General features: G+C 37.9%; 1 protein-coding gene across 3 annotated transcripts in view; it reads right to left on the minus strand.

The window, feature by feature from the left end:
• CACNA1S (calcium voltage-gated channel subunit alpha1 S) overlaps window positions 1-10,262 on the minus strand; it is a 74,816-nt gene extending 64,554 nt beyond the window's left edge. For 2 of the 3 annotated variants that reach the window (XM_070941447.1, XM_070941448.1), the window contains exons 1-2: window positions 9,966-10,262; window positions 1,507-1,612 (exon numbers count right to left, since the gene is read on the minus strand). In XM_070941447.1, coding sequence (XP_070797548.1) covers window positions 1,507-1,612; window positions 9,966-10,129 — 270 coding nt within the window. In that variant the 5' untranslated portion in view covers window positions 10,130-10,262. Of the gene's footprint in view, window positions 1-1,506; window positions 1,613-5,457; window positions 5,506-9,965 lie in introns of those variants that run through there. The other variant, XM_070941449.1, reaches the window with a different exon arrangement.
• Window positions 10,263-10,655: the final 393 nt, after the last annotated feature.

A 10,655-nucleotide genomic window follows, 5' to 3' on the forward strand; every position in this document is an offset into this window, starting at 1 on the left:
GAGTTACAGTTCTTGGTTGAGTATGAGTTATGTCTCTATGTTTACTTTCTTTTCTTTTTTCTTTGAGATGAAGGTGATGATGGAACATCATCAATTGTTCCCGTCTCATATTCTATTGCAATAAATCTTCCATGATCTTTCCATTTCAATGTGTCAATATAACAGCCTGAATTTGGATCCTTACATACTTTCTACCCTACTGTTTTTTCATTGCATCCTTCCTTATACCCATTCCAAATATTTTGGCTGCTCTATTATAATATTGTACTCCAGAGTTCTGTTGCAATATATATGCTGATATCTGAAGCAAAACCTTTTATAGCCAGCCCTGTGAACACACCTTGTACAGATTAGTGTAAGGGGAGGAGGGTGCTCCAATGGAGAAGCATTTGGTGGTAATCTCTAGACATGCTCTGTGCATCTTTTCCCTGCCTCAAAATCACGACTGCCATATGAGCAAGAGTCCACCTCAAATATATGAAGGCATCATCCTTCCATATAAAGACAGTATTTGGTACGGCACAGAAAATTAGGCCCCACTACTCAATTTTAACAAAAGGCTTATTTTAATGCTAAGGACAGTGAAGCGATAAGTTGACATGTAGTTTTCAACACGACAAGCCAAATGCAAGACTCCCTTTCATTAAATCTCCCAAATTAAATCTTTCCATCTGGTAGAATTCAACCGGGTTTCTCTTTTTCAATCTACATTTATAGGTAACTTCCCCCTCTCTGTATATACCTAGGAAAAATGTTATTTCGATACTGAATAGGAAAGATGAGAAGATAAGCAGGGAAAAAAACCCCACACAACACATTTCCAAATGAAAAACATTAGCCTATTTTGCAATTCAAAAAAAAAGTATGCAAGCAGTTATATAAAACATCTGCACACCTGCTCCCAAATGCTAGTGAACAAAGGAAGGATGAAATCAAGGGACAATGAATACTACTGCAGATAGTAAAACCACTGATGCTCCCCCACACCCAAAGCTATATAAGAGTAAAGTCCTATGGATCTTTGGACAAGTCATTTTGTACCTAAGATGGTTTACTCCTATCCTTAGTGGGGGGGGGGGCGGAAGGGGGGGTGAAAAAATAATAAAAAAATGTCCCTCTCTGTCCCAAATTTGCACATAACTACACAAATCCATACATCCTCTGAAACCAATATCCCTAGTTATTATGAAACTTTAAAAAAAATAAACACAAAAATTCTTTAGAAAGCCCCCCAAGCTTTCCCTCAGGTTTTACTGATACACAGTTCAAACCTCAACATTTAAACATGTTTCCTTCTCTGCTAGTGAAAAGAAAATACCATTCTATTTTGCCCTGCTCCAAAGAAATACAGTAGTCTGTTCTCCAGCACATTTTAAACAGGGTTTTTCAACCTTAGCAACTTTAACATGTGTGGACTTCAACTCCCAGAATTCCTCAGCTAGCATGCTCTATATAGTTTAACAGTGGCAAAAAAAAAAGTGAGTAAAAGAAACTGGAGTGACTTACGAGTCTGGAATTCATTTTGTTGGTATCATCTTCAGGCATGGGCAGATAGATGGCCAGTGCAATACAGTTGGCAAAGATAGTTAATAGGATGATGGTCTCAAAGGGCCTAAAGATGCTTGTTAAGGAACATTGGGTTACATTGTATAGTTTGTGGCAAAGACTATAATAATAGGAACAACAATAAATAATAGAAACAATAATGATATATTAGTCCATCTTTCCACAACCTAGTGCTTACCACTTAGATCAGCTGTTCTTGCTGAGGATTCTGGGAACTGTACTTTAAATATTTGGATGAAAGAATGGGTACAAAAGTCTACTTTGGCATGCATGTTAGACTATATGTTGGTTGATAACAAACACTTATTAATGAGGATTTGTAGACTGAGCAAAAAGACACATGCAAAAGACAGTAAGTACAGGTAGTTCATTTAGTGACCGTTAAAAGTTACAACGGCACTGAAAAAAGTGACTTATGACCATTTTTCACACTTATGACCTTTGCAGCATCCCCATGGTCATGTGATTTACATTCAGAGGCTTGGCAACTGACTCACATTTATGACGGTTACAATGTCCCTGAGTTATGTGATTTCCTACGACCTTCTGACAAGCAAAGTCAGTGACGAAGCCAGATTCACTTAACAACCGTGCAACCAAGGCCGGATTTAGATGAAAAGAGGCCCTAGGCTATTCCACTTATGAGGCCCTTTCACCTATAGTGAAAGTGTAATTTTAATTTTGCTAACAATTTGAATGTAGGCCCCTCTTGATCTTGAGGCCCTAGGCTGAAGCCTAGTTAGCCTATAGGAAAATCCGGCCCTGCGTGCAACTAACTGAAGAACTGCAGGGATTCACTTGACAAATGAGGGGAGAAAAGTCGTAAAATGGAGCAAACTTACTTAACAAATTTCTCACTTAACAACATAAATTTTGGGCTCAGTTGTGGACATACATTGAGGACTAGCTGTTTAGCAGTCTCTATTGAATGCTATTGCATAAAACTCTTTTCTTTTTCCATATTTAGGTGAAAAAATAAAGACTAACTTGAATTGAACTCAACTGCTGGTGACTTCACAGACACAACCATATAGTTTCCTTGGCAACCATACATAAGACAGTTGCCATTGATTTTTCCCAGGATGTTTTGGGAACTTCCCAGTCTGGTCTGCAGCTGGGAGATTTTTAGTGGTTCCCCCATCCAAATTATAATCCTGTTTTACCCTGCTTAGCTTTGCAAGGGATTATCCAATTAAGAGCTAGGGCACTTAATTGGCTTTTGTTTTAAACTATCTTTAAATTAAATTATACATAATATATTGTGAAAATGATACTGTGGAAAGAGTGTCCTAGTTAGCACTCAGAGGTATGATGATCCTTGGCTACACTGGGACCCAACACACTTTATGCTAGCAACACTCTGAAAGGTTACTTTCTTGGCTGGAGCAAAAGCAATATCTAATCTATGATAAAACATTTTCTGAGTGTGACATAGTTTATTAGCTGCAGGCATGTGAGGGTCTTTGAAATGCATATAATGTAACTTGATGCAAAAGGCTTCCTCTAATTTTCTTTTACTCTCACACACATTTCACTGTCCCCTTTTCTGTTTGTCATGAGAAAACTCTTGGCTTTAGGGGTGATAAATGTGCTTTCTATCCACATCAAAGAGGTTAAAAACTCTGGTGGACCTGCCCAGTGGCGAAGAAATTCTGGGCGAAAGTTAAAAAGTAGATAGAGAAAATAATTCAGAATTCAATAAAGGGAGAACCTGAGCAGTTTCTACTAGGGATTTCCATAGAAAACTATACTAAGGAAATATATTATTTAATATTACATATACTGATAGCAGCCCGCATAATCTATGCGCAAAATTAGAAGAAGGAAAACTTACAATCAGAAGAAGATTTAATTAGGAAAATCTTAGAGTGCGCAGAGATGGACAAATTAACAAAAGAAATCAAGGAGAAAGAGGATACAGAATATTACAAAGTGTGGTGTAGATGGTATGAATGGTTGGAGAATAGGAAAAATGAAAAAGAGGAATAAAGGAGAGAGGGGAGAAAAAATGTTGAAGATCAAAGTACAATCTAGACGAAAGAAAGAATGATGGAAAATAAATTGTTGAATAAGATAAAGTTAAAATATGTGTGAATAGATGTAAATAGTAAGAAAGGATCACTTCGAAGTAGCTGTAGGGAAAAGTGATATGTATATAAATGTTGTGTGTTTGTGTCTTGTTTTTAATGTTTTCAAAATAAAAAACTTAAAAAAAACAAAAAAACAAAGAGGTTAAAAACTCATTCCTAGCCCAGAGACTCAACATGGTGCACAGACTAGGTATATTATAACATAAGCACACAAGGTAAATAGTGAGGCGAATCCAACAATAAATGAAATGGTGACTGATAGGGCTTCAGTGCATTCTCAAATGTGAGTCTAAATTTGCTTAATACCGTAGCTGTTGTCACATTTATAATATGTGGTGGTTGCTTTCCACAAATGTTCTGACTGTGACTCCAAACAATCTCAGCCAGCAAGGTTATGACTGATAGATTCATAGTTAAGCATCAGATTGCGACTATATAAAAATGATGTTAAAAACATTAAATGACATGGTTACATAGTTAAATAAGCATTTCCCCCCTCACAACTCTTTCATTTAACATGACTCTACATAGTTGTTTTTTGATATGCAAGAAAAGATTTCACTATTTAATTTTAGGCAGCTCTCGGTGTCATTTAGCTTTCTATGAAGAAAGAAAAGAGAAATTCTGAGAAACTAAGATATAACAGCTTGTGGTGTTGCCATGCGGGCTATTAATATATGTCAAAAATCACTCAGAAACAGAAATTATGACCAACTAATTTGGCTTCAGAATGCCAGGTGGCTATTATTTAATTTAATTTAATTTAATTTATCGCATTTCTATGCCGCCCAACTCCCAAGGGATTTGGGAAAAGTTAAAAGTTAAACTCTCTTTAGAAGTTAAACTCTCCTTTTTTTCTACAATTGAGAAATAATAAAAAGAACTTCAATGTGTGTGTATGTGTATAGAGATAGAGATATACAGTAGTCCTCGACTTACAACCACAACGGAGCCCAAAATTTCTGCTGTTAAGTGAGACATTTGTTAAGTGAGTTTTGCCCCATTTTACAACCTTTCTTGCCACAGTTGTTAAGTGAATCACTGCAGTTGATAAATTAGTAATCCAGTTGTTATAGGTGAATCTGGTTTCCCCATTAACTTTGCTTGTCAGAAGGTAACAAAAGGAGATCACATGACCTTGGGAGACAGCAATGGTCATAAATATGAACCAGATGACAAACATCTGAATCTTGATCACATGATTATGGGGATCTGCAAAGGTCGTAACTCTGAAAAACAGTCATAAGTCATTTATTTCAGTGTGTTGTAACTTTGAATGGTCACTAAATGGACGACATAGATATAGACATAGACATAGATATAGACATACACATACACATATATGAGCTAAGGGAGACCACAAGGAAATCCCAGGCTCATTGGCATTGGCTAGAAATCTTGCAAGTCAATGATGGGAAATCACTGTTGTAGGGATTTCATGAAATTACATGGATGGGTTCATGTAAGCATCGGGAGCTTAATTCAAGGAACTTTTTACTTTAAGTAATATGAAATATTATATTTTCCTCAATAAGGAATATTATCCTTCAATAACAAAAGAGAAAGAATAAGCAACTGACCTTTCAAGGATAAGAAAATAATTTACATCCTAGCGAATCCTGAAAATGCTGATTAAATAAAACACAAACAATGGCAAGGAAAGGAATTGATTGACGGAAAAAATAAGAAAGGAGGAAGAATGGAATAAGCATTAGAAGGACATTGCCCCAAATGGATGGATAGATCAACATATAGAACATAAATTATTGTTCTGGTCTCAGATTTTTTGATTTATTCTTACCAAGTTCAATGCCATAAACTGGACCTTAGAGAAATAAGGAAAGTCAAACAGAAATTGAAAATACGAAGGTGAGAAATAGCATTTGCATTAGCCTGGGGAAGAAGCAATTGTTCAATTACATAAGAAATAAATAGTTTGTAAGAAACAACCATATGAAATGTGAACACTAAAATTATTGCCATGTTGTATGTAATATATATTTTCAATTTAAAACTACTCAGTTTATAAATTGGAGTCCCTCTCCAAAAACCATCAGTGACCAAAACCAAAGGAATCGGGGTGTACCTCCCTTTAAAAGAGGCAACATTATACCCACAGAATGAACTCTAAGATTAGATTCTACATTCAGTGCAAACTGATTGCTTGCATGAAGAATGAAGACTAGGCACTATATCCATATGGCTAAATTAGGAGAAGAGATGTGTTAGAGTTAATTAGTAAAATGATGGACAGTGAAAACACCAAGCAGCTGTGATAAAGAGAGAAACAGAGACATATACAGCTGGTGTGTGTGTGAGATGCACAAATACTTTGAGACAGGGCTCCAGACAAGGCATTTATCAGGCTATTGTCTCGCCTTTTCAAGATTTATAGTATTTGCATCTGCTCTTCTGGTTGATCCTAAAGACAAACATCACTGCCATCCATTTAGAATTCCCTGGATAATATTTGTTTAATCTTTTATATTTCTACAGAAATATAATCCTTACAGGCAAAAAGAGTATTTGCTGAGCTGTTGAATTATTTCAAAGATCTTGTATTAGTACTGCCGCTTTCTTTTGGTTAAGTCCCAAAATTTCTGCCCACAGTTTCAGGCATGTGATATGTATGGCTGAATTCAAATCAAGATGCAGCAGGATTAGTTGATCGGTATTACAGGTAGTCCTCAACTTACAACAGTTCATTTAGTGACCATTCAAAGTTAAAATGCTACTGCAAAAAATGACTTATGACCATTTTTCACTCTTATGACCATTGCAGCATCCTCATGGTCATGTCAGCTTGGCAATTGTTTCATATTTATGGCGGTTGCAGTGTCCCAGGATCATGTAATCATCTTTTGAGACCTTCTGACAAGTGAAGTCAATGGGGAAGCCAGTGTCTCACTTAGCAAGATAAATTTTGGGCTCAGTTATGGTCATAAATTGAGGACTACTTGTACTTTTAAAATACTTATATAGTCCTCTTGAACTACTTGAAGCATTTCAAATTAGTCTAGCAGAGATAGGCAACCTCATGCCCCAGTGTATACTGGCTAGGTATACCTCATTTGGGAATAGCTACATTCTCTCCCTCACTTTTCATTAAATTGTAGAACAAAGCACCACTTTACTTTCGGCATTGTCTTTATTTCCCAGGTTGCTTTAGAGCTCCATATTGGCTCTTACAGGCATTATTAGAAAAAAGGGACATAAACTGGGAAATAGTATTTCTTGGAAGGCTAGAATTAAGAACACAGACAAATATGATCAAAATGTCTTCCAATAAATAGATGGTATTTTATAACTGACAGTTGCTACCATGACAGCCATTTCGTGAAGGCCTAAGAGTTTCCCCTCTAAAGTCATAGATGCTCTCAAAATTCCAGATGTATCCAGCAAGCCCCAAATCCAAAAAAGTTCTATACCTGTGAAAAATATAATTATGGACCTTGGCCTTATTATTTTACCAATGCCTGGCAAGAAGTAAACTTTAGATAGCCATATGCATGACTCTAGCTGTGAAGGGTCTCATTTCATTTTTTCTTTATGTATTCCCATCTGTAAACATTATTTTAGAAAGAAGAAAGAATACCATGGTGACCAACATTAGCGCCAATGATCTTGGCACGTTCAAACTTGGTCAGATGCTGTTATCAAAACTGTTTATCATGGCATCAATCTATTGTCACTCTCTAGCCATTAGCAGAGTCACTATTTGAAATATGGTGGGTTTGCACATTACCCTAAGTCAAGGGTGGGCAACATTTGAAGGGCAGGGCTACAAGAGGAGTAGGGCTACAAGAGGCCATTATGGTGCTAGGATAGGGCTGAGATTGGGGCGGGGGGTTCCACTTGGTTCAAGGGATTGGGGAACTAGGGTGGAAATCAGGAAGGAAAGAAGGAATGTGTAATATGAACAAGGAATAACCTAGTTTATTTATTTCCTGCTTTTATTATTTTGATAAATAACTCAAATGAGTTATTAACACACCTAATACTCCTTTCTCCTTCTATTTTCCCCATGACAGCAATCCTATGAAGTGATTGGGTTGAAAGAGAGTCACTGACCCAAAGTCACTCAGCTGGTTTCATGCCCAAAGGGGTAGTACTATAACTCACAATCTCCTGCTTTTTAGACTGGTGCCTTAACCATTTCATTAAACTGGCTCTATATATTCATATTCCCAGTTGCTGTCTAAGACCTGCAGCTAATTTGCCAATAATTTGCCAATATCTCTTTCCTTACAGACTCATTTGTGGCAGTTTTCCAGGTGATGAAATTTTTGCTGTTGGTTATCCATAGCAGGGCCAAGATTTATATATTTCTTTCAGAGAAGAACTGAACAATTCTCCACATCACAGGCCTGAAACATGGCATCACTTAGAATTAGTTGCTTCAGTGTTCAGATTACAAGACAGTGTAAAGTCTGCTTGTTTTGCCACATGTTTTTATCCAAATATAAGGGAAAGGATAAAAATTCATTTTCTTTCGTGTATCCCCGTGATGGCGAACCTATGGCACGCGTGCCCAAAGTAGCACACGAAGCCATGTCGCCTGGCATGCGCGACCTTGCCTGTTTGTCTTCTGGGTTTCTGACGTGCATGCGTGTGTGATGATCAGCTGTCTTTTGTGGCAGTATCAAAAACCGGTGCACATGCGCACCAGAACCTGGAAGTTTGGCTTTTCCGGAGCGTGATCCCTTTGCACACAGCAGTGCCAAAAACCAGCCTGCGCATGCACGACTGCCAGCTGATCATCGGGCACGCATGCGCATTAGAACCCAGAAATTCAGCTTTTCCATAGTGTGGCCCTGACAAGCGCACACGCGTGCAACGCTTACACGTGACCCTATCGGCACTTGGTGTCGAAACGTTTTGCCATCACTGGTCTATCCATTAACTAATACAGGTAGTTCTTGACTTACAACCACAATTGAGCTCAAAATTTCTGTTGCTAAGTGAAACATTTGTTAAGTCTGTTTTGTCTCATTTTATGACTTTTCTTGCCACAGTTTTTAAGTGAATCACTGCACTTATTAAAAGTAACATGGTTGTTAAGTGAATCTGGCTTTCCCATTGACTTTGCTTGTCAGGTTGCAAAAGAGGATCACATGACCCTGGGATACTGCAACCATAATAAATATGAGTCAGTTGCCAAGTATCTGAATTTTGATCACATGACCATGGGAATTCCGCAATGGTCATAAGTGTGAAAAATGGTCACAACTCACTTTTTTCAGTGCTGTTGTAATTTCGAATGGTCATTAAACGAACTGTTGTAAATCGAGGATTACCTGCATTAATATTTGCCTTATTTCATTTGTTTCATTAAAATAGCTTACTGGATGTAAACTAAATTCTGTGACTCATGCCAGTATGGCGATTTTTCTGATTGATAATCTGTTTTTTACATTCAGATTACAACTATGATCTTCAACAGGAGTCTAGAAAGATCACCTCATCTAAGCCTCTGTCCATATACCTTATTCTTTTAACTTTAGTCTAGATACATTTCATACAATATGTCTATACAAATCCATTTTATCCAGATTATAATCCAACACAAAGAATAGGAGAGAATAAGAAACCATATCACAGAATGCTTTGTCCATTCAACAAATGCGATGTGATACACGCAAATGAATCAAATTGAACATAAATTTTTAAAAAGACATTGCATGATGAACAATTAGATTTTGAATCAGAACAAAACTATCCTGCAGCTTTACAGGGAAAAAATGTTGGTGCTTTTGTAAAGAACCTTCCTGCTTAAGATTCTCTGACCCCGGCTATTATATCCTCTCAGTTATAAAATCCGTTGAGGAGGGACAGGGAGCTATTTCTGAACTCAGCGTAATTCAGTGGAGGAGCCAGACAAATTAACCATCTCGACTGCATTCAGGTCTTCTATTTCAAAATCGACATTTATGACTGCTTTAGCGAAATGAGAAATTACAACATCAGTAAATACATGTTATTATAGTAATTCCTGAGTTACGGATCATTTGAAGGCAGAGTCAACATAAATGCTTGAGTTCTTCCCTGTTTGTTGGTGCCTGTCTTAAAAGAGACAAAGACCAACACCCAATCTGGCTCCATCCCTGCTTTTCCAGGGAACATAAACAGAATTTGCTCTATAGATCGTGGTCACAAAAAAGTTGCATTGTTAAGCAATATTTCTCAGCCTTTCCTTTTTGCCTTTGCTTCTTCCAAGTTTCAGTTGTTTACACCTGGTTGCTGGGCCCCAGGCCAAGCACAAATCATTCCAGAAGCTACCCCCATATTCCCCCCCCCCCAAAAGGATACTTCCATTCCACAATGGCAATGCAAGCCTTCCGCAGTGGGTTCTTGAGGGTGAGGCACAGCAAAGAGCGGGGTGGCCTGGGGGGAAGTTCCAGATCAATTTTCTTAGCCTTTTCCTTCTGCTGCTTCTTCTTCAAGCTATCTTCTTGGTCAGATGTGGGCTCCATAATAACTCTCCTCCTTGCCTCCGTGAACCAGACTTGTCTTGTCCCTTCTGCCTCTTCTTTGCCCCACAGCTAGGACCCCTTCCCCAGCCCCCTCTGATTCTCTTGCTTCAGTTGACCCAATCTTCTCAGTGTAGTGTAGGGCTGCGGGGCTGGCAGTTGCCCTCCCCCAGACACAAGTACACCAAGCATGAGTTTATAATTAGCCATTAGCCTGGCTCCCAGGGCTGTCAGATTTCCTGAGACAGCAAAAGGGCCTCAGCAGCTGTTCCTTCTTCATACTCGGTGCATTGGCATTTTTGAGCTACCAATCCAGGTCAGAGGAAAGGAGGTGGGCTTCTCTCCCATCAATCTTAAAGTCAAATGGTTTTAATTCATATTAATTCATAAATGTGGCCCTTCCCACCATGTTTTATTTTTAAAAAACATGCTAAACAAATACTCTGAAATGGCCTCTGCCCAAAAAGCCATACCCATAGGGCAGATTTATAATGCATTTTTTTTATTAAACAGTTTTTTCCATTTTATA

This window comes from Pituophis catenifer, unplaced genomic scaffold (assembly GCF_029215685.1).
Source record: "Pituophis catenifer annectens isolate HBS135680 unplaced genomic scaffold, rPitCat1.0.hap2 SCAF_3, whole genome shotgun sequence".
NCBI classification, from domain to species: Eukaryota; Metazoa; Chordata; class Lepidosauria; order Squamata; family Colubridae; genus Pituophis; species Pituophis catenifer.